Here is a 25119-nt window from a genome sequence, read left to right on the forward strand (position 1 = left end):
TTCCCATCAAATGCTACTGAGACAGGCAGTGACAACAGCAACAACTATTAATCTCTTAATAGTTCACATCAACATAGGTGCTGATTCCATGGGTGTGCCGGGTCTGGAGCACCCACGGGAAGAAATTCATAGGTGCTCTGCAGCCAAGCTCCCCCCCCCACCCCACCCCACCCCAACTGCCTTCTCCTCTTCCCCCTGAGCATACCACAGCCCTGCTCCTCCACTTACCTCCCAGCACTAAACAGCTGCTTGGCAGCTTTAGCAGGCTGGGTGAGGAGAGGAGCGGGAATGTGGCACACTCAGAAGGTGGTGGTGGGGAGATGGGGATGGGAGGGGAGGTGGGGAAGACATTGGAATGGGGGCAAGGAAGGGGCAGGAAAAGGCAGGGGCCTCATGGAAGGAGTGGCATGGGAGCTGGGGCCGGGGCAGTGAGGGTGGGGGGGGAGGGGTTGAGCACCCACAGTAAAGAGGTGAAGTCAGCACCTATGCACATCAGCACTTGAACTAGCATCGCCAGCCTGACCAACGACTGCTACTTCTCCCCTCGTTTATGAAGCTTTCAAACAAACCAGACAATTCTAGCATTATCCATAGGCATACCAGTTTTCAGCCAACTGCACATCACAGACGTGCTTATGACACAGGGCTTGCTCAGCTTCTCCTGCTACCATCGACATCATCAGCTGTTTTGCACAGCCATCAGTAGCTGGTTGTGGCCCTTGGCCAATATAGTGGCCTAACTTAGCACCAAGCTTCAAGCTGCCAGGGATTGTTGCTACGATTATGTTTTCAAATAACCTGCCCCTGCATTTGCCTGGCCTGACCCATGAGAGAACAGCTGAAAATACTATTGAGGGAATGTGAGTAAAAAAAATCACATCACATTGCCATGTTGTAACAGGGCAGCAGCTCAGTGGGCATGTTGTTGAGACACAAATTTGACATTTCACTATGGCATCTCTATTGGCACAAGCCGTAACATGTTGAGCACGCCAGGTGGCTTTGTAGCAGAAGAAAGCAAAAGCTAACGCGAAAGCATGCTGAATGCCAAAAAAACACATGCTATATCCTGGAGTTGAGCAGCAAGCAGTAACATCTTTAAGGCACAGACATGGCCTGAAAGGGTCAATCAACAGAAATAACAAAAATACAATTTCATCTATTGATGGTCTTCTTTAATGAGCACCTCATCTGCTCTGTGGCTGACGTCTTTGCTGAATTATGTAACAAGAAATGAGCAACTTTAAATATTTTATTGAAAAGTAAATCAGTCCAGATCTGCCACAGTATAAAACAATTAAGTCAGAAAAACTTTTCAACCAAGCATTGATATAATGAGTAGCTACAGAACAACACACACACATACAAGTATTGTATAAAATATTACATTAAAAGTAGGACTTGCTGGGTGTTTCAACTTAAATGAGAGCTGGAAATAATTTAGAGAAAAAAATAAACATGTAAATGTTAATGGATTTGTGACACCTTCTCTAGGTCTGGGAGGTTTAGGTGGTACATTTAGTCAGTTTTATAAGGAAAATTTTGTGCTTTACAATAAATATTTTATTTTAGGCAGTTAAGGAACAACTTATCAAATGCTAATGTGATTGGAATGAAGGTTCTTTATGCCAGTCATGGCTCTGCTGATGCTGCTTATCTGATGTCTTTGTCCACTCCCTAGACTCTAGTTTGTCTTGAGTGAAAATAAACGCCTTTAGCTAGGTACATAAACAAAGCTTTCAGCAAGCAGGCAACGGAGGCTCCTTGATCTAATTATTAGCCATGCCCATACAAGCATCGTGTATGTTAGCCCTCTCACAGGGTGGCAGTCATTCCAGTGCAAGGCCCATCCACTACTTCAGCCCTGCTCCATGACATTAGCAAAGCCCCTTTTTTTTTTGCAGACAAAACTATGGTTGCATATGGATCAGACCAAGCGAGTAGGGCAGGACTGGCAGAGAGGCCTCTGCAGCCATGATTGTCGGAGCTGCTGATCAGGCACCAGTGCACTGGAAACAGAGTGAGACTGCAGCCAATTGCCCCCAGCCCATAGATAAAGGCAATGGTGGCAAAGAGGCGTAACTGCAGCATCTTCCCCAGTGTCCACACAACATGACCAGTGCATCAGCTGGTGCCTACCAGCAGAGGGCAGCGCTGGTGGCCAAGAATCCCTGCGTAGCATTGGTGCAACCATCTATTTACATGCAGGAAGCCTTAAGGGACAGACAGTGAGAAGGGGACAAATTATGGTGGGGGGAGGGAGGTGCGGGGACTTCCCTCCCCCAGTCACTTCAGTCCTCCCTAGGCCTAAACTGTGATGGCAGTAAGCAACTCAAACTCCCTTCAGCACTATGCTTAGGCTCAGCTTGTACATCAGCAGTTTGCCATGACCCAAAGGGCAGCAGCGCACCAGTTGGACTGGGAGGCCCGCCCACCTTCACTTACAGGAAAATGTTTTCTCACAACATTGTTTTTGGCCAAAGGAGTAGTTGAAAACCCTAATCATTCAACAGCTAGTGAAAGCTCCCTAGTTAGCCAGTGCTGCCAACTTTGGGGATTTTTATCAAAAGTCTCACAATGTGTATTACCTCAGCTTTCATTTAAGAAAAACTAAGTTTCTAGCTCTCAACGTTGTGGATTAAAAATCGTGACCCCCTAAAAGCTCAAACACGAGAAGGCAAAGAGAGACCCAAATATAGTATTATTTTAAAAAACGCTGATGATTTTTAAGTCAGTCTCGTAATGTTTTTTGGGGGAAGAACGCAGAGTCGTGGTTTTTTATGACTTGGCGTTGGCAATACTGTAAAACAAAAATGATTATTGTTTTCTGAAATGCCCAGTAGGATAAAAGTTTAAATCTATTCAAAATGGTCTCTCATTCTTTGTTAATTATAGATGGGCAGTGCCATCCCTATCGTCAAGGTTGAGATGAGCTTGCTGTTTAACAGACATTTGTTCTAATTGTACTAAAAGCCACATGCACACTTGAATTGTCTTGAAAATTACAGTCTGACATCAGAGGCTGCGGTAAGGTTAGTTGCTCAGATTTGGAGTCACAATAATGGAGGACGATTTGGCATCTAGATGCCACCATCCTAGGCACCCAGAAAGAAAAGGAAGAGCAGGCAAATCCTATGGAAAAGATAATTTTTTTTGACAAAGTTAGCCACTGTTCTCCAGCTCACAGAATATCCGTAAACAATGTCCTCAAATTCATTTGTTGCTCAAAAAAGATTCAACGCATTGTTTTAAATTTTGGCTGGCTCACAGATTGAACATGCTAGGTTGCCGGTCAGTTCTGATTGTTCAGCTTGGGCAGATAGTACAGGTTATTTTCCCCGATTGGACAAGAATGCCAGCACACCCAGCAAGAAGTGGCTGATGCATATGATACCAATGTAAAAATTCCTGGAAATACACAGGCCTGCACCTTTGAAATTTGCTTGGGGTGACATTCATCCTTGATCAAAGAGCCTGCACAAAGCATCTGCACTGTAAAAGCCACTATTCTGTGGCCATAAGTAGGTCTTAAGTTATACATAGGAGTTATGCTGGACTGAATTTCAATCAGAATTCAAACACCAACTTCATGTAAAAAGACTAACTAATATTCAGACAGAAAGCTCCCAAGCACCAACAGAAAATGAAAGTATTAAGTCATCCAATTGCTGGTTATTTTTTTCTCCCATATCTTTATAAAAAAAATAACAGATTCACGCCAATCTTTTAAAGGGCAGACTAGCAGTTGCATTAAACATACATTTCTGAAAATATTACAGGAAAACTCATAGAGTTGTAAGGTTTATAATCTACAGCATTTTGTGTAAAAAAATGACACATAAAAGCCTATTTAAATTACTTCAAACTCTGGGATGTGTCTTCATGAAGGATGCAAATAAAAGTCATGATCTTCCTTTTTTCCTACAAAAAAAACAACAACAAACATAAAAAATATGAACTCTGCAAGAAGGCAAAAGCTCCTAGTCGTCGTATTTACGCGGAGGCATAGGGGTTAACGACAGCTTGTCTATCATTGATGCAACTGGCATGCTGTTTAAGAAATATATTCACATACAATGCTGCAGTTGGATATAAATTCCCTAAAAAGCACCACAAGGCATCCATCCAAACCCCACAATTTGGACTAGGTGCTAGGAAGATACCAATTTTTCAGCCTTTAGGAGGTGTACACATGCTGTTGTAGTGACTGTTATGGGTTAATAGACACAAACAAGCCTGCATTCTCTCTGCCCAAAGGCCTGGGGTGTTCAGGATGGAGGGAACAGAAGCTCCCTTCCAAGCCGGCGCATACCAGCACAGCCATTGTGCACCTGTTGCTTCAGCTCCTCACAATAGAAGCAGGTCACTAGAGCCTCACCCTTGCCATACCCTTTTCTGCTATCATGGATGTAGCGCTGCAGTGTGCATGTGGTGCAGACTACCTGTCCCTTGCTGCTTAGAGACACTGAACTAGTTCCACAGCCCTTTATGGGTTGGGGACGGGCAGAAAATGAATCTTGCCCCTTAGCACATGTGATGGCAAACTCCACAGCCCCATGCCATTCTGCTTCCAAGTGTTCCTCGCAGTACCTTGTGGGTGCTTGGCTTTTGCAGCATTCACTACAGGATGCTGCAGAGGCGTTATAATGCCTTGTTCTGGCTTCTGGAATGCTGTAATTAAGTTGTGTACTTTCCGGAACAATCTTCTGTGGACCCCAGGTGCAGTCTGTAAAGGGAGAGACCAACAAATTACCCAAACAACAAGCTACAGGAGAACACCTCTACCCGGGAGGTGTTACAGAACAGCATTATTTTCACAAATGTAAAAACCTCAGCAAGAAGAGAAATCCATTCCCTGCGCCACCTTTGCTTTGTTGGCTCTCTTCTCCCTTGGTATGAGCTACGCTTCTTCTCTGCGCTGCCCCCCCCAGCTGGCTCTACTACTGCCACACTCTCATAGATGCATCCCTAACATACCTCCAGTCACTTCAGTGGGTATAACAGTAAGGGCGTTGACCCAATATGTTCACTAAAATGGCCGCTGTAGTTAGACAGAGCTATCTGTTAATAACCATCCTGAAGAATAAAGCCTTGGCAGGCAATACAGATGAGATCTTGCAGTGCTTATTGGGCAAATCAACCACTGATGTCAGTTAAAATTGTGCTGAATGAAAAACTGCAGGAACAGACTAAGAAATGTTGATTTTTAAAAAATCCTGGGAGTATTATAGTGATTCCTGAAACAGCTGGGAGGAGTTCTATTGTACAGGAAGAATGAAAGGAAATGGCTAGATACACTGACACTAGACAAGGACAGCAAGCATAGCCTCAGTCTAGCAAGGTCATTGTGATCTTGGTTTCACACTGTGAAAGCGAAGGGACTGCAGCACCATCAGACTCTCTTCTGATGATTCCTGGAATTGGCAATGTAGTGGTAGAGAAAGGGTAAGAGTTTGAGAGGGTCTGTTCTACACTCAAGATAAGAACACAACTGCCATTGAAGTATTGCTACAGTCAGGACAATGAGTCTAAAAAGATACTGTGCAGGGAATTCCATATTTATCCTCTGTCAATGACTTCCTTGACAGAGTTGCTCACTTTACAAACCAAAAGGCCATGGAGAAAATTGACCTTCTGCTGTAATGCAAGCTCCGCCTGGGGTCAGGAAAAACAAGCTCCTTTTTCGTGTCTTCAGCAGCAATAACACTTAGCCAATTCTCCAGTGCTACTGGAAGAAGTTTCATCACACTGATAGCTCACATCAGGCCTCTTGTCTGCCACCTCTGAGTCCTGCTAGTGATCCTCTTTTAGTCTCCAGCTCATTAATCTAGTTTCCCACGCTCCTAAAAGTATCACCATGGGCAGGCAGCATACCATGATGTTCATTAAGTCATTGATCGAAAAGGCCTATGCTATGGTTCCAGCTCAGTTGTAAGGTGCTCTAGAGGCAGCCCTAGTGCCCATGATGATGTTCCTGTTACTGTAACTATTAACATGGATCCAGCCTGCTTATAAAAGTTTTATGGAGTGTTTGGTTCCCTTTTGCACCTGTTAACAAATCACTTCTCTCATTTCTTTGTACCAAGGGGCTCTGTAAACTACCTACTTTTACTGAAATCACTTTGTCTAGCCTTCTCAATTAATCTTTGCAGATGTATCACTCTATCTTTGAGGGTCTTTACTAGACATCTAAAGCAACTTTTAAATGATTCAGCACATCCTTTCTGCAACCCTGGCTGAGCCTGAACACTCTCCTCACCCAGTCTCTTGGGGGAAAGCAGTTGTAGTACTTGCCACTTATATTCCCATGGAGGTGGGGGTGGAAGGACAGGGCAGCACAGAAAGATACTCAGCACCAGCAAGAGTAAGCCTGTTTCTACACACCAGGGCGAAATCCTTGCTCCACCAAACATAATGGGAGGTTTGGTACTGACTTTGTGGAGAGCCCTGATTTCAGCATCCTTTTTTTTTAAAATTGTCTCTTGTGAGGCTTTGCGCTTGGTTCTTTCAAAAATAAACCAACCTCAGCAAGAGAGAACAGAAGGGAGGCAGCTGATGGAAGGGGAGGGGCAAATGCTGTTGTGAGTAAGACAAATTCGATAAGATGTGACTGAGGGCAAATGTTAGCCTGCCATGTCTATTCAGCACCCATTTCCTTAATGAGGTGAGGGGCCCGCAAGGATCTCCAGTTGCCAGGGGAGAGGATCCAACACCATGAGCTTTCTTCCTCACTGCTGCTGCTGGAGGAGCGTGCTGTCTGATGCTGGCTTGATGACTCCCTTTCTACTACAGGGAGAGATGAAGCTAGCCAGTGAATTGCTTAACCCCATCCTCAAATGAAGGCTTTGCTTTGCCTGTGCTCCAGCCTGACCCTGCCAAAAATGTATTGGTGCTGTCCATCCTACTGCAGTGTGCACTGCGCCACCATGTCCCTCAGCAATTTCGGCTCTTTCACCCATGAGCTTCAACAGCTCATGAAAATACTAGTTTCCTTTCAGGAAAAGGAAGAGAATGAGGTAAATTCTGCTTGGCCTAGATCCCATTCCACCTCCCCCCTTGCCTGTTCCCCCCCCCACCCGAGGCCAGTGGATTTGTACATGAGATGAGTCAAGTGAAAAATCTGGCTTATTGAATTTTCTCTTACAGCCTCAGATTTGGGGCTTAGCGAGTCTCCCTGTTTTGGAACAAATAGCTATTTGCACACACGCTGCATTTCAGGTTCAATACTAGGGCCTTCCCCTACGCCCCACCACAGGCAAAACGCCCACTGAAGCCAATGCAAGAATGCAGTCACGTGCCTGTATTTAAAGACAGATGGAACATGGGGCTCTTTTTAGCTCTTTGCTGTGATGAGAAAGTAATTTGTTTTTATTTTTTTTAAAGCAGGAATGGGTGTGAAGCACATTCAGCTCCAGGGTTTGAGCCTAACTGACGTCAGAATCTGGTCCAGGTGTTTCCAATGCAGTACAACATATTCTGCTCTAATGGGTACTTGCTAGAGGATTCTCTGCAACTTGAGGTCTTCAAACCACAATTAAAGGACTTCAGTAGCTCAGACATAGGTTAGGGGTTTGTTTCAGGAGTGGGTGGGTGAGATTTTGTGGCCTGTGTTGTGCAGCAGGTCAGACTAGATGATCATAATGGTACCATCTGACCTTAAAGTCTATGAGTTTATAATTTTGCCAGCAGAGTTAAGCCTGTTAAATTATATTTTAATGTTTGTAAATCAGTGTTCATTAATGTGCAAACTGAAAGCTAATTATGAATCAATATGCTGACTACATCCAAAGAACAAGAACTTCTGAAAATAAATAAGGATTAGTATTCAAGTGAACCTAAATTATGCCATGAACATAAATCACTCTTATTATTACAACTACTGCTATACCAGGCCTGAGTTTCCTCACAACACAAGTGAAGATAAACGTCATATCAAATCTCAGCTATCATGTATATGCCTTGCGCTATGGATAAATACAATGTGTCAAGAAATTAAGTTAAAAACATTGTAAATCATAGGGAATTGCTTTGAATATTCTGGTATTAATGGCATGTTTGGCAGAGGAGAAATTAATATCGACTGCACTTGTCAAAATATGAAAACACAATGTTTCTGCCATTTAAAATGCTGCAAAATAGTGCACTGGTGCATTCTGTAACAGCTGAACTGTAACAGAATGAGTTTGTGCATTCAAAATTGTCAGACCTGGCACCAGCGATGGGCTCACTTGAAACTAATTAAATTACATGAGAATCAGATATTGCAGAAAGGTGAATAACCTGGATATATGTCTTGAAATCAATACCTACACTCAATTATGGGAACTTTTAGAAGAGAAGGAACAATACATACCTCGGCACTCCAGGAACCTGTATCTGTCTTGGACACTCTGTAGGTATAAACATAACCCTTATATCTGTGAAAGAATCAACATATATTTATTAGTCATATCTATTGTCAGGTTTAGTATGCTGTTGCTCTGTAATGCTGGAATTAGTTCATTTGATAAGCTCCTTTCCTTAGCAATAAATTAGTTGATGTAGCCTATATTTAGAAAGGCAAAATTTGGACCCAGATCAGCAAACTAGATTTGAGTCCCCAGAATTGTATTGTATTAGGACTTTGGGAGGAGAGGGGGACGGGGGACATTATTTGAGCCATCTCTGTCTGTGAGATCTACAGTTGTTCCATATTAGACAATGAAACCTGCATGAATGTTTTAACTTTCCATCAGTGTCCTTTTACATGCTTATTTATATACCAGACACACTTCCTGTGGAATAAAAACACAACGGGTATCATTAGTAGATGACGGTGCTGCTACGTGGTTGTTTTTTTTTTAAAAAACTGCAAATGTTCCCAGATGCTATGCAATTGACGTATTTTATTTAGAAATCTAAAGCCACAATATCAAAGCAAATTAGAGTTTGTCTAGCTAGCATTCCTAACCCTCAAAACTCTGCCTTTGCACTTCAATCCTGGACTGCTCCAAGGTTATTGATAGTCTCCTGGAAACTCTGATCACTTTATGAGATCATGAAATCTTCCATCTATTTTAAACAGAGTTTCCATTCAGGGACCTCTGAAAATAGACATCAACTGATGTCTGGAGTCAATCGTGCTAGAAGGAGCCTAGTACTTTACATATACACCAAGGTTCAAAGATGTGCCATAAAAGCAGGTGACAGATGTTAATGACATGCTACATGTATAAAATACTTGCTGTGCAAAGTTAAAGTAAGTGGTAACTGACCAGACCAGTGGAATTTTATACCCATTTTGCAAAGGTGGACATGACTACACAAGATGCAGGGCAATGGCAAATCAGGCCCAATGCATTCAGAAAATGAAATAAGTTTACAATAATCTGGCATTTCCACCAAGACATTATGCATTATTAAATATTTCAGCATTAGCCATTTTTCAGAGAGCAGGTACATATTACATCTCTTTCCAATTATATACAATATCACATTAGTTGTTACAAAATAATAGAAGTCATAAATGACCCAGATATTTGAACACATTTGCTTATGCACCATGTCACATGTCACTGCAACTCAATCACTTACTTCTGAAAAGCCATTTTGATAACCTCAGAAATGTTTCTAGCAATCGGAAGTAATTTACCAAAATAGGAAGTCATTAATAGCTGTCACAATGTTTTTAATTCACAAAATGGGTGTAAAGTGCTACTGTTTTGATTTGTCCGCATTAATACCCCTTGGACTGGCATGTTGCACAGCTGTGGATGCATACACAAGGTGCAATGCAGTGGAAAATCAGATCCATTGGGCCAGACCATTTGCTAGTGCATCCTGGTGAAGCTACACTGACTTCAATGGCATTGAAGATGAGGCTCTGGCCCATTGTTTCTATGCTGAATTACGTGTTGAACAGCACCTTTCTCTAGGTCATCCCAGAAAACAACTCTTATTCAAGGTCTTTGTCTCAGCCAAATGAATTACAGCACTTTTGATACCTGTTTTCTTAACGAACGTGATCTTATCGTAAAACTTTCTGTTAAACAGCAGGAACTTCATCACCACTTTAAAGCACATTCTACCTTCAGTTTGCCCACAACCTGATTTTGATGAGCTGAGTTCCCCCTCACCATTGCATGGCAGAGCCCCCAGATGTTTTAAACAAAGGTTCATGATTTAACTTGTCTCATATTAATCTTTAGGGTCAGGCAGACAGGTTGCTTGTTTTTAAAGTTGTGGGTGTGTAGCGCAGCTCCCATCCACTCTCTCTCCTTTCCCCTCCCACGCAGCTAGGTACCCTATGCTAGTAAAACCAGCTATGACGTACACATAGGCAGTCTTTTAGCACACTGAATAAGGTACTTCCCCAGTAGCACCATTAGCTGTCAACTCAATTTTCTCTCTCTAAATCAGCTCAGACTGGAACGACTCTTAGTTTGACAGGACAGGCTAAGGCATAGCCTGTCTCTTACACAGTACATCCTTGTAGGCAAATGAACTACATGCCACCAGATCAAAACCTGCACTCTTTGCTCAGAGCTAGGGCAAATCCCTGATATAGAAAAACTGCTGGAGGGAGGACAAGGGTAAGGGAGAGAGCTAGCGCCTGGGGTTCGCTCATGGAGCGTCCTCCCAATTTTTCCCTTTGGGGTGGAGTTTGACCCCGTGTTCCATAGAAGAATCAGGAAAAGGACACTCCATGTGGGGTTTCTGTGCTCTGGCTTTGTTGTGGAGACCTCTGCAACTGTGCCCCAGCTCTCTGATGGGACAGCACCAACAGAACTGAGCTGTCAGGGATGCCTCAGCCAGCAGATGGCTCCCCGGTACCAAAAGCATTTTCTGCAGGGTTGGTGTGGGAGACCATGTGAACCCTCCTAGCCATGCCCTCAGCCTGCTCCCTCCTAACTCTAAAACGGCCCAAATGAAAAGCCCAGGTCCAAACAGCCCTGAAGTTTAGGCAATGTGAAATCTGGATCCACATTGCAACACTCTCAACAAAGTGATGAACAGAGCAGTGACTGCTGCACTCAGTGGGCCTGACTCACCCCTGTAATTCCCCAGGTTTACACTGCTGAAACTTCATGGAATGAAGCCTGGAGCGGCACCATGGTGAACCAAGGCCTCCACAAAGTCACTTGCCCAGCAACAAAAGACATTATAACTCCTAATTGTTCAGGAGATGGCTTAGAAAATAACTCTAGCTAAAAGTACCACACGGAATATTGCTTGTAGAAGAGGAGATAGCTAGTTAACATCCCATGTCATGTTAGATAGATTTTAAACCTATTGAACAAAAGATTGCTTTGAACAGTTTCTCCTTTGGTACCATAACTAGGAAAACTCTGTCAAGGGGAAAGCATAGTAAAGTTTCTACTACAGGAACTATACTTTGCTGTGGACGATGTTTGTTTTCCTTTATAGCGTATTCCCCCACCCAAGAGCTGCAAATGCCTTTCACACAGATGATACGTTGAGACAGCAGCTGCTTATGTAGCCTCCCCACCCTTTTCAGCTGTATTCAAACGTGTTACAGACACATTTACTTTAACAGGTGAATAATTACGATCTTCTGCACTGTTGAAATAGCTGGAGGATATTAGCAATTTGCTGCAATTTATAATTTAACCGTGACATTTTAACAGCACGGTATGTTTTGAAATAATTGCCAAATGTTTTGTACCTTGGTTGGGAAATTTTATTCAACTAATGTTTATTCAGTTTTAGGCCCAAAACTGAACTGAAAAGAGCAAAGTCAGCAGTAAATAACATTAACTGCTGTCTTCTTAGCTATAGCTCTTGCTAAAAGTATTAGAGTTTGCAGTATCAGTTCCTATGAACTGGCAGGATATTTAGACATTAATATCACCTTGGAATTTAAGCCATACCCTATGATTTAGGCCAAGCTGGTAGTGCTGCATATAGCTAAGCTTGCCCACCCTTTCCACAGTAAATCCCTGTTTTCAGTCACTTATGACTTCCTCAGATTTTAACCATTCAAACTGATTTTCCATGTTGAGTATTTGCCTCACACTAAATTTTTTGGGCACGTTTTGCCAAAAAAAGGTTTAGCTATTTCTAAGAATGCTATCAGGGAAAAATACATTGTTTGGGCCAGGTTAAAAAAAAATCTTATAACAATTTTGTTAAGTGACTCAAGTGCCTCCATACATTGAATTTGACAGGAAGGTTTCAAGAATGTGCCTTCCCCAGGAGAAACCACCGAAATCTGGCCAAGTTAGAAGCCTTTGAAAAATTGCAATTCACATATGCTCAATAGAGATGTGTTAGTTTGGCTGCTAAATTCTCACACTTCCATATACATTGAGCATGCCTATCTGGGGGAAACAGGGTTGAGTAGGCTTTTCACTGCATTTGCTGCATTCAGCTGCTGTGCTCTGTGTGATACTGAATTATCTCTCCTGTAACCTCAGTGCTGCCCCTGCAGGGAAAAGAATTCTGCCTGATTGCAATGAGGAGGGAACAAGAGCCAGATGGGGAAGATGGTGGAGGAGTAGACAGACAAGGAGCCTGTGGGAGGGGAGACTAAGACTGGGAGATGGTGGGGGTAGCCTGAACTTAGAAGTAGACAAGGGTTAGGGGAAAACCGGACGTAGGAGCAGATGTAGGTGTGGGGGGAAGATGGATTGGCTAGGCAAGGAAACTGGGAGCTGAGGTCAGAGGAAACATGGGTAGGGGGAGACTGGGATGAGGTGACGGGGAAAGAAACATGGCTAGGGTGACCAGATGTCCCAATTTTATAGGGACAATCCCGATTTTTGGTTCTTTTTCTTATATAGGCTCCTATCACTCCCCGCCCCATCATGATTTTTCACATTTGCTGTCTGGTCACCCTAGACATGACTGGGATAGGAACAGAAGGGGGTAGGCTTGTGGGGAACTAGGCAGAAGCAGCTGTGACCTCTAGGCCATACTCCCGCCAGAACATAGACTGGAACCCAAGATTTCTCTGCTCTTGGCAAATATCTGTGAAGCCCACTGGCAAAGAGTGTGGCTATAGTGCTGGCCCATATAGACAATGACAACCTACTATGGCTACCAGCTACTCCATTAGCTCAGGTGCCAGAAGTCTGTGTGGTGGATCTAAGGATTCCTTTCTGCTGATGACCCATACGAGTGTCGTATGGTGCCACATGATGGATTTTTTGTTTGTTTGTTTTTTTAAAAAAACCTAGAAAATTTCACACACAAAAAAAACTCCCGTGTTAAACAAACATTGAAGTTGCAAATTCAAGCACTCAGAAGTTAGGCAATGCCAGAATTAAGGCCTTTTGTGCGATTTTATTTCGCCCCCTCCCCCCTTTGCGTATTATGATTAAGGCTACGGTTTTGGCACAGAGGTCAGGGGATTCACAATAATTGTGAATTTTAATAAAATCTGCAGCCATCGCAACAGTGGCTCCTGTGGGCTCAGCTCCTCACTCCAAGCATTATAACCTGGCCCACATGGTTGCAATGCTGCTTAGGTTTGGAGATGGAAGGGACAGATGCACTGAGCGCACTCAGCTGCAAATAAAGTCAATGGAAGCTGTGCTATAAACATATAAAGTCCAATATAATGCTAAATACCCTGAAAAATCTGAGCTGAGGTGTCTCAAATTGGGCTTCAAAAGCTCCTGGATATTTTTGGCCTTAATGTTTTTGTGCCTCAAATCCTCATTTGCAAAATAGGGCTAATACCATCCCCTCATTTCACTTGTGTGTGCTGAAGATGAATTAATTAATACATATGATGGACTCAGATGATATAATGCTGAATGGCATTGAAAAGCCCATGTTCAAATTAGTAAGTCTGTCGTCAGAGCAAAGTTTGAATAGTATGTAATAAATAAGACCTGGGGGGGGGGGCAACCCTGAACCGTGAAGAGAAAATAAAATATTGAATAGCTGCTGATTCAATGAGCATTGCCCACACTGTGCAATGAATTGGGCAGGAGTACTGTTGAAAAATATGTGAGCATGTAATTAAAGACACTGTCATAATGCATATGCACAAGGTTGTATGGACAAACTTATGAGTTTTTGACTTTGCATCCTTAGCATTGCTTAAGGACGTAAGTTATATGTCTGTAAGTGGGTTAATGGGGAGTAATTTACTCGTGGGGAGGCCAGAAGGAAGTGTAAGTTAAATTAGGGAGGAGGCCTACATTAGCTCATACTTTTAGCCTCCCCACAGCCCACTCCAAGCTGAAGCCTATACCCCCTCCTGCACTCTGAACCCCTCGGCCCCAGCCCAGAACCCCCTTCTACACCCCAAACCGCTCATCCCTGGCCCCACCCCAGAGCCTGCACCCCCAGCCAGAGCCCTCACCCCTGCACACACCCCCAACCCCTTGCCCCATCCCAGAGGCCTCTTCCACACCTTGAACCCCCTCAATTCTGGCCCCACCCACACCCTACACTCCCAGCCCAGAGTCCATACTCCCCTTACATACCCAACCCTCTGCCCCAGACCAAAGCCCTCTCTCGCACCCCAAATCCCTCATCCCTGACCCCACCCCAGAGCCCTCACCCCCTTCCTGCACCCCAAGCCCGTGCACCATCCTGGTGAAAGTCAGTGAGGGTGGAGAAGAGCGACTGATAGAGGGTGGGGTGGGGAGCAAGTACGGGCGGGGCCTCAGAGACAGGGTGGGGCAGGAGTGGGGCCTCGGGCAAAGGTGTTCAGTTTTGTGCAATTAGAATTGTAATTGAAATCAGTATATTTGAAAATGTAGAAAACATCCAAAAATATTTAAATAAATAGTATTCTATTATTGTTTAACAGTGCGATTAATCATGATTAATTTTTTTAATCGTGCAGTTAATGACGATTCATTTTTTTAATTGAGAGATTAATCGCAATTAATTTTTTTTATCACTTGACAGCCCTAGATCATAACTTAACTGTATGTTCTCCTTTTCTGGTCAGTAACCAGCTTAGGTCTGAGCGTGTCACATCTTGGCAAAAAAAATTGGAGAGCCTCTGACTTTACAAGTTTCTCTGTGGGATCTTGAGCCCCTCACACCATCTGAACACTCTTTAACTGAAGGCAGCATCCCTGTGACCACTGGCTTGTCATACTTTTTTCTGACGCTAGAACATGCATCCTAAACCTATCTGGCCCAGCCTCTGCTGCACCGTTAACTAGAAAGTAGAGATTGGCCCAAACCAAAACCTTGACCATGAACTTCTGCAAATTTGGGAAATAGAGTCAGATCTAAATCTATGGATTTGGTTCAGAGTCAGATCGAAAAACTAAAAGGGACCTAACTTTCTGATTCTGGTTGTTGAGCAGCCAAAATCTCACAAAACAGCATTTCTTTTGAGATTTTATCCCAAGAAGGCAGAAAGCTTGCAACAATGGATGATTCAGTGGATTTATTTTAGTGTGTGCCAGACATCTGAGAATTGTGATGGATGCATTTGTGTTAGTGTCACTGCTATTATAACAGCATCTTTACATTTTTAGGCGTCTGTTGTTCTGCTTGATGCAGCTGCATTTTTAATGTTCTGCTCAGATGCAGCCTATTACAGAGAAAAGATTACCCACGTTTTCTCAAGTACTCTTCACTTTTGTTTTCTCGTTGAAGAAAATGGAAAATTCTTGCTAACTAATCCCAAACCCTACCAGTGATTCCATCTCAATCGTGAACCTCCACAGTCTACACTAGATGTAGTCTGGATCTTAACTTCACTTTCTCAGCTACACTTTCTTCTCCTGACTCGTATTGCATGGTGATTGAACAGAAACCAGAATTTCCATTTCCCATGAATTTCTGCAGTTCTGAAATTTGTTTTTGCTACTAACGAGAAAAAGTGTCTAATTTTTCAGCAAAATGAAATTTTTGAAAAAAAATTCATTTTGGGTTAATTAAAATATTTTGTTTCAATGAAATTGTTGTTTTTTTATTTTAAATATTAAAATAAAATAAATTTCTCAATGGAAATGTGTTTTGCAATTAAAAATTTAAACATTCCATACCAGAAGTGAAAGAATGGAAAGTTTGGACAATCTCAAACTGTTTCATTTCAATTTTTTTAATGAAATTTCACTAAGATCAACAGATTCCCAAGAAAAAGTTCAACTTCAGTGAAACATTTTCTAACACAGGGTTTCTCAAACGGGGTCACTGCTTGTGTAGGGAAAGCCCCTGGTGGGCTGGGCCGGTGTGTTTACCTGCCCCATCCGCAGGTCCGGCCGATCACGGCTCCCACTGGCTGTGGATCGCTGCTTCAAGCCAATGGGAGCTGCTGGAAGTGGTGCAAGCTGAGGAACTTACTGGCCACCGCTTCCAGCAGCTCCCATTGGCCTGGAGCAGCGATCCGCAGCCAGTGGGAGCCGCGATCAGCTGGACCTGCGGACGGAGCAGGTAAACACACCGGCCCGGCCCGCCAGGGGCTTTTCCTACACAAGCGGTGACCCCTGTTTGAGAAACCCTGTTCTAACAGAAGTGCTGTTGGAAAATTTTCTACCAGTTCTCATAATTATCCAGGGCTCAGAATGCCTGTGTCTTACTGGAATGGTCACAAAAATATTTTAATTATATAAAATCCATCAAAAAATTATTCTTGGCAATGATGATCTTCATTCCAATGAGTTGGGAAGGTTGAAATATTCACTTCAGTAGAATTTACCAATGTACTGTGAAGAATTTTCTTATACAAGAAAATGGTGAATGCTATGTACAGTGCTAACCTTGAATAGAAGAAGCTTTGTTGCCAAGACAGTTTTGGTCTGTTACATTTTAAAATATGATGATGATTATGTGCATTGCTATAATAAATATAATTACTATGCAATTTCCATCAAGAATATTAAATGGAAAATAAAAGAAATGCAACATTAAGGCTGACTCATGATCCTGAATCCAATACAGTAAGCACATCAGCTATGCATGGTGAGGTGGAAAGTTTTGGCACAGTGACTGCACTTAAATACTCCAAGAAACTCAGAATCTATGGTTATGATGATGGAACAAATAGAGAAAATTAAAGCTGATCAGACAGAAGTCTGTCCTATCGTCATTATCAGCGCTTCAAGAGCTCCAAACAGTTTTATATTCTAGTTGCTAATTATTCCCTACAGGTTTAATGCAGTAAAGTACATGAATGGTTGACTTCAAAAAAATCATTTGAAAGTACAGTATAAAAGTGATGTATTTAGGTTAAGCTGTCATTCTAATAGATATTTAGAGGGCTGAAACAACTACTCACATTCATTTGAGACATCCCCCTACAAATTTGGAGCTCCCAAATATAAGTATGATAGGAGTATAATTAGCATTGGCTTTACCAATTTACACATGCAGCTACTTGTCTTTGCACAGGCATACACGTATCTGGAATGGTGAAGGGAGCATCTGCACCCACAGGTATAGTCACAAATTTTGCAGGCCCAGTTTAAAAAATAAGCCCATTCTTGTGTCCTGCATTCCCCATTGACTTCATTAGAAGCAACGTGTGCAGACAGACTCTATGTCTGTTAAAAAATGTCAAACAGGATACCTAGACAGGAATCCAAGATGTCTGTGAACAGAACATGCTGCTAGCAAAGAAAAAACTTCACAAAAAAAAATCCAGACCCAATAATAAAATCTTGTAGCATTGTATGCAGTAGCCAACTGGTTACCCAATGGAACCATTTCTTTAAAAAATCATTCATAAACATCCTAATTTTGAAGAAGAGCAAGAAATGTTTCAAAAGATCATTAATCGAAACCTTTGCGCTCCTGAGCTAGCATATTTGAAACATGCAGCCGTACACCCACTCTTGCAATAATCAACATTATTTGTTTAAGAATGTTATTAAAGAAGTCACTGCAGGCAGGCTTAGAGGGAGCACTTCATTTTAAAATGTTACAGAAAATTGCAGGGAGAATCTGTATTTACAAGAGTTACGGGAGACCCCAATGCAAACCAAAACCTACTTATTGCTGTATGAACTATTTCCCTTCATCATTGTGTCTTAAAATATCGATGAAAGAAAGTGTGTCTTTGTGATTTGCCACAGCCACACAAAAAACGTTCTCTCTTTGAAGGCTTGTGGGCTCTCGTCTGCATGTAGTGACTTAGGGCACTTCAGTCTGGGTTTGAACTGAAGGGGAACTGGAAGAAAGAGGCAATTAGTACTTTTGGGGAACAGAGCAGTGGGAAAGAAAAGCTTCCTTGGTAAATGTCTGTCAAAAAAGGTCCTGATTATCAAAACTGCTTCAGCTATCTAAGGGTTTTAGCCTGCCAACAATAACCATGGTATCTGAGCACCTTCCATGTAAATTCAATGGCAATAGCAAAATCCTTTATGAATTGTGTGGCATCTGATTCTTCTCCTTTTCCAAAGAAGTCATTACTCTGCTTAGGGTCAGGTTTTTATTTTAATTAGGAGGCAATCGAAACTGACCACAGCCGTTGCTCCTTTTATTATATTCAAAGTCAGCCAAAGTGTTTAGGGAGGGAAAATGGTATAAAGAACATTTGAAATCTTTTTAAAAAGATTCTGAAACCTTTGGGGTCACACTACTGTCATTGCATACCCAAAATGGGCTTTACGTAGGCAGCGGTGAGCGCAGGATTGGCCAGCCATGTTTATTAGAGTTGGCTACAATATTTTCATCAAAACATTTCTCAGTGACAAATGGCTTTTTGAGGAATTTTTTTGCTTGGATCAAACTTTTCTGTATTTTCAAAAACAAAAAAAAACGTAATCAGTGGAGGGGGGGAAGAGAGAAAAGGGAAAGACTGAACATTTTGCAAATCAATTTTGTTGTTTTCATTTCATCAAACAAAATTATCACTACAAAAACTTTTCAGTTCATTTGAAATTTCTCACAGAAAATATATACTTTTTGGAGGTTGGCTCCAATATGTATGATAACATCTCTTCATTCACTTACAGGCTTTGCTTCACCATTTCAGAAATCATTTCATAGTGACTGAATCTCCAGTAAGTGGTACACATTCTACCTAAACGCTCTCTAGGTATTCCTAGAATAACCATCAGAGTTTCTGAGTGCCAATTAAAAGTTTTTTTGTTAAAACCATTATTATTATTATTTGCTTATTTATTATTATTAATTGTTATTAGCTGCATAGTGCCAACACTATTCTCTGTGCTTTACAAGGAGGTATGAAGACATGATCACAGCCCCAAAACTTAATACAGAAATAGATTCTACAGTTTACTAATGGTTTGGTGGGGAGTAGTAGCGCTGAATCTCAAAGTCTACACACACCTCTTTTTGGTTTTGCCAAGGCTTTATAGCATGTATTGTTGTCACTCTGGTCCTACTGTTGTCACTCGGTCCTACACTTTGGTCCTCCCTATATATTTGCCAGTCTAGGCTTCGTTCTTTTTTCGCTAAAGCAAGCATCTTCATCCCACAATGAGTTAGTCGCTGGTTCATTGTCTGCTTTATCTCCCTGTCTGTGCAAAGCTGCTCCACGATTTTACGTTTTTTGCCTACTATAGTGGTCTATGGCATACACTCTTCTAAATTACCATCACATTGCTAGAGTATTCTGTAATTTCCTTACATCATCCACTCAGAGCACCATTTCCTAGTTTATCCTCTGCGACACTAATTGCTGTACAATCCACTTCTTGCTCCACATTCATTATTGAAATACTGTATTAAATAGTTCTGAATCCAGTGCTCATCTCTGTGATTCTGCCACCAGATTTCCATCCACATCAGACTATAGTTATCTAGAAAATATTGTTCTAGCTGCTCAGGTAGATATCTCCACTGGAGAATGTCAGAAGTTTGCCTTAGTAATTATAATATGGATTATAAAATCTTTACGTATCTATAGTTTACAAGTAAGTAATTTTTTATCTCACCCTTTGCTCATGCAACTGTATCCCTAAATGCAAATATGTATTTGTGGTTCGCAAATTTTGCAGGCACAATTAGGAGGCTCCTTTACTGTTTATTGCATTCCCACTTGTCTTCAGAACCTATGAGCATCATATTTAACTGTCCTAATCTATTCTTTAAAAACCTGACCTTCCTATCATTCATATAAACCAACTGCCTTTAATACCACCAGAAACTCCTACTGATTATTTGCAGCCCCATGTCCTTGTTATATGTTCAAGTATTGAATGTAGGCTAACTAGACTGATTTCCTGGATTCCCGCTTTATTTTTCATAAAGCTGGCTAATATTGTACATGACTCTCCCATTACCTGCTTCCCCTCACCTTTTCTGGATGAACTTACAAATGATAAGTAGCTGTTTGTTTCACCATTTCCTCTGATAGTTCTTTAAGAACACTTGGGCTTTTATTATTTATTAGTTGGCACCGTTCGGTAGAATCTTATCACCGCTTTTCAGATCTACCCCAAATCTGCATTAGTTTTTAACTCAATACACTTCTTAATCCCCTAATTTTTTGTTGTCTTGTTAAAGACTGAGGTAAAGCAGATATCAGGTCCGTCATCCCACTTGGCATTCTTTAATCTTTGTTTTTCCTTCTCATTTAGTAGAGCAAGGCAGGACAGTGCTTTGTGATTAAGGCACAACAGGAGATATAAAACGGGAACTGGGTTGTATTTACAGTTCTGCTACAGCCTTCTTATGTGGCCTGGGGCATGTCTTACATGGCTAGAAGCCTCAGTTTGCCCATCTGTAAAATGATAATAATACTCACATCTTTCACAGTTTAAAAGTCAAGGCTAAATCAAGTGATGCTGACAAGCACATTCAGCGCTTTGATGGAAAGTGTGATATAAATATTATTTTAGACATAGTAATACCCTCACTATCTTATCCTTTCTACATGGACAAAAGCCTTCTCTTATTTCTTTTAGCTAATAATCATTTGCTTTGTCTCAGTAATTTCTGATATTAACATATCTTGTTGCTACCCCTTCAGTTCTTTAAAGTAGCTCTCGGTACAGACGCGTTGGCCACACTTTGTTCGTTTAGTGGCATAGCACTTCATGGTGCATGCACAATGCTAGTGCTTAGGATTCTTCATCCTTTCTGTCCTCTTTTGCTAAAAGAACTCACACTTTTGTCATTCAAATACCTACCAATATTAAGCCCTTTGTCAGCTCATACCCATTTCAGAAGCAACTCATTGGTGCCTTCTCTCCAAATTGGTGACTGATGACAGACAGTTAGTAGGAATTCCTCCCCTTACCCCAACTCTGTTATCCTAAATGATAAATTGTCACTGTTTTCTTTATTATCTATTTGTATTTCATGCATTTTAAAAGTAGTTTATTCAGAAATCAGCAGCAATACGCCCAGTGTGCAGGGCACTATTCAGCTGCAGTAAGGCTGGCAGAATCAGGCCCTGAAATGATGACAACTACTCACTTTCAATATATGAATGAAAAGCATCAATATTCCTGCATACCAGCCCCCAGGGGAAAGGAGGTTTGGGGCCATACTGCTATTGAGTGTATTAAAAAGGAAGACAGACAAGAGGCAAAACCAAAGGAATTATTCAGCATGAACAAGAAGCACATGCAATTTACAATCCAAACTGTACGGCTTAAGCTGTTATATCCTCCTTCCTGCCCTCCAGCCCAGCCTTGCACCCTTTGTCTCTCACTGTTTTGTGTCCCATTTAAGAGTAAGTGCACCATGGCAGAAACCTGTCCTTCCCTATTTCTGCAAAGAGCAAAGAACCCCTTACATGCGCCCATGCCTGAAGCCAGTGTTAAAAAGCTAAGTCCCCACAGTGCTTTGGACACAGAAGTATTTGGACATTCTGCCAGAAGATGACCATTCTAACTGGCAAATGTAATGTGCAGCAGAACACATGCTGTGAACCCAGAAGTTGGAGGTCGACGTCCCTGTGGAAAGCCACAGGATCACCAAATTGACTGCCCACTAGAAGGTCTCCATGCTGCTGATCCTGCACCAAATGGAGTGGAGACCCATAAGACCCACTTGCAGCTGCATTCTAAGTGGCAGCTGGGCTCCCCAAGATGCAGACATATACCAGATAAGGGGTGTTGCTGCCCTAGACTCCCTTGGTTCTCTGTACTCACAGCACACACAGGCAATACACTCCTGGGACGCTCTCACTGTCTCGCAGTAAATAGCTGCCATCCATCCCCGTAGCCAGCAGCAGCTTCTCCCCAGTCTCCCGGCTGATGTTCCCATGATAAACGTCCATAGAATCCATTTTCTGAAGATGAACTGAATGGAGCCCGACAGAACCCAGCTAGACAGAGGTATCTGGTGTTAGTGACTGTTACACAGCTCAGTGCTGTCACCAGCCTGCTATCCAGCTGCTCACTCAATGGTTGATGTAAACAGGATGTGTCCCCACCTAGAGCTTCTCTAAAGACATTTCATACTGACAGCCAGAGCTGATATCACCTATAAGGCATATGCGACATTTGACAGCACTCATATGACTCATAGCTTTCAAGATAGATGTTAACAACAGGTACATGAAGCCCACAATCTCCTGAACAAAAAGCAATGCTCCCCTCCCCACAACCCAGAGTGCACAAGCTATGGGTAGGCCGAGGGCCAAATTTGTAGCACCATGTCAGACAAGGGTCTGTTAGTATTTTCAGTACAATTTTTGTCTTTTAAGGGTTCAAAATGTTGGAAAGTTGGAAAAAGTAAGGGTCAGACCTGTCCTCAATTGTCTAATCTAGTGCTCCATGGTACAAGCATAAAGATGTGTTATCAAATGAGCAAAAACCTGAAGTTCTGGCAAGGCAATCTAGCAACAAACGCCATTGTATGTTTTGCATGTGGTAGCAAAGACTTTCAGGGTAAAGAGGTTAAAACAAAGTATATGAATCACAAAGTGAAGGGATCGAACCTCTAAATACATGTATTTCCATAGGGTTGAGCAGAAATGCTGAGTAATTTGCAAGTCACTGTAAGAACCAAAGGATATCATCTGACTCTTAAATCCACTCCAAATCTATCAGTCACCAATGCCTCTCAGGCAAGTAACTTCAGTTCTCCATGGCCCCTTTACTCCAGCTCAGCCTCCATTAAGTGACCCCATGTGGCATACTCCCAGCATAGACTGGTTCCCTGGGTGGTTTAGTGAACACAACATAAGAACATAAACTGTCATGAGCTTATGTCTGAGCCCTCCCAGAGCTGCACCTTCTGCAAAAGGCAGCTCAGAAGCAGGGCTGCTGTCTCGCTTTGTACAGCTCTTACTGAAAGGGCGGTGAACCTCTTCAACTGGACCCCGTCTACAATAACTAAATATTAGCTGGGAGCAAGACGCTATTGTGATGGGAGCACAAGAAATGGAGATAGGAATGGTAGGAAAAGGGGCTAACCTATTTTTCATCCTTATTCATTATTCTGGGGATGTAAAATGAGAGGCACCAAATTGTCAAAAATGACTGTGAACATTTTTTTCATCAGTGACACCTGCCTCTGGCTCATTAAAGCATAGGCGTGCAGCTTTTCATCTGCTTTTCTTTCTTTCAAAACTAATGTTGAAACATAATTCACCAAATGCCACTTTTAAAGAGAGTTCCTATGAAGAGCTGAGTGCCTCCTCCCTTAACAGCCATGCCAGGCTTTGGTAGATTGATGGCACTCAGCACCTTGCAGGATCAACCCCAAAAAGAGTATTGTAGCTCACTTTAAACCCGTGGAAATCAACCATTTGAGCGCTGAGGCTTAAAATGTGTTATTTCAAGCCATTGGGCTTCGACATTGCAGGTGATTCTTTTCATGTAGTTGTATGGTATGTGAATGCTTTTAATGTCAGAGGTGCTAATTATTTCCACCACAAGGCAGATGATACATTATTCCTAAGGCTTCAGTAGATTAAGCCTGGCCTGGTGGCGCTCAGAGTAGTATATTTCAGAAACTGCATTTGACATTTGGAAACATTTTTCCTTCAGCTGTTCAAAAACAAGATTGTCCTTCTTGCAGCTGTGAACTTCAATGCAGTGCTTCTGTAACATTGTCACCTGCAGTGAGTTCCCACACATCCTTCCTGACACTATTAGCAAAGCAGACATTTCAATGTTGTAGAGAAGTGGGTAAAACAAAAGGCAGAACAAACTCAGAGACACATACCCAACATATATAAAAAAATCAATTTCTTTCAGCTCCTGTGGGCTGACATGGCTTTCCTAGGTGTGTTTTCTGTTTGAAATCACTAGTATATCATCTGGTCAAATAGTCTACCTGCATGTTTCCTAATAGGCTAAAAATTTAGTCCCCTGCCTCCCTCCCACACATACACTTAAGACATTTCCATGTATGGACAAATATCCACCTATGGAAAAATTGCGTTTTTGTTTCCTGAAGCTGAATGACACCACATGGCAGTACATGGAATTGCCTCGTTTTCCTTCATCAGCATTACTCAGCACAAGCAGCTTCTGCCTGTGGTCCATTGATGCATTCAGGGCTAAATTCATCCCAAGTATAGCTGTTCAATGCTACCTGGTTCATCACCCTCTGTTCCCTTAGGTAAGTCTTCATGAGCGTAAGCAATACATCTTGCATAGGGAAGCGGAGCATTCTGCTTTGGTCACATATTAGACCTATTGGGTCAGTAACTGGATGCCTGATTCATCACTGCCCTGCTCCTGTGCAGTCAGTCAGTAAAGAACTTTACAATGTTTGGGATTAGAGCAAGGGTGGCCAACGTGTGACTCCGGAGCCACATGCAGCTCTTCAGAAGTTGATATGCGGCTCCTTGTATAGGCACCGACTCCAGGGCTGGAGCTACAGGCGACAACTTTCCAATGTGCCGGTGGGTGCTCACTGCTCAACCCCTGGCTCTGCCACAGGGCCTGCCCCCACTTCTTCCCTTCCCACCCCCTCCCCTGAGCCTGCCTTGCCCCACACCCCAGCCTCCTGCACACCACAAAACAGCTGATCAGGAGGTGCAGGCAGGGATGGAGGGGGAGATGCTGATCAGCGGAGCTGCCAGTGGGCGGGAGGCAATGGGAACAGGGGATGGGGGGGGCAGGAGAGAGCTGATAGAGGGCTGCTGATGAATTGTGGCTCTTTGGCAATGTACATTGGTAAATTCTGGCTCCGTCTGAGGCTTAGGTTGGCCACCCCTGGACTGCATCTGGATCCAGAAGTCCCCAGCCTTGTTGAGAGAACCTAGTTGGGGGAATGAATTGAGACTTTCTGAGAACCCATGTTCCATATCTAATGCCCTAAGTATTC

General features: G+C 42.5%; 1 protein-coding gene across 2 annotated transcripts; it reads right to left on the reverse strand.

Annotated features, from left to right (window-relative positions):
- Nucleotides 1-1234: 1234 nt before the first annotated feature.
- On the reverse strand, nucleotides 1235-22261 carry SH2D1A (SH2 domain containing 1A). Of its 2 annotated transcripts, XM_032763548.2 has the most exons (4): nucleotides 21987-22261; nucleotides 8354-8417; nucleotides 4591-4726; nucleotides 1235-3921 (listed from the first exon to the last, which is right to left on the reverse strand). In XM_032763548.2, exons 1-4 carry the CDS (start codon nucleotides 22121-22123, stop codon nucleotides 3881-3883), a joined length of 378 nt encoding a protein of 125 aa, XP_032619439.1. In that variant the 5' UTR covers nucleotides 22124-22261; the 3' UTR covers nucleotides 1235-3880. The 2 variants fall into 2 exon arrangements, with proteins under 2 accessions (XP_032619439.1, XP_032619438.1); XM_032763547.2 differs by lacking the exon at nucleotides 1235-3921 and having other exon boundaries at nucleotides 4462-4726.
- Between the last annotated feature and the right edge of the window lie 2858 nt (nucleotides 22262-25119).

The sequence above is a fragment of the Chelonoidis abingdonii genome, chromosome 8 (assembly GCF_003597395.2).
Source record: "Chelonoidis abingdonii isolate Lonesome George chromosome 8, CheloAbing_2.0, whole genome shotgun sequence".
In the NCBI taxonomy this organism is placed as follows: domain Eukaryota; kingdom Metazoa; phylum Chordata; order Testudines; family Testudinidae; genus Chelonoidis; species Chelonoidis abingdonii.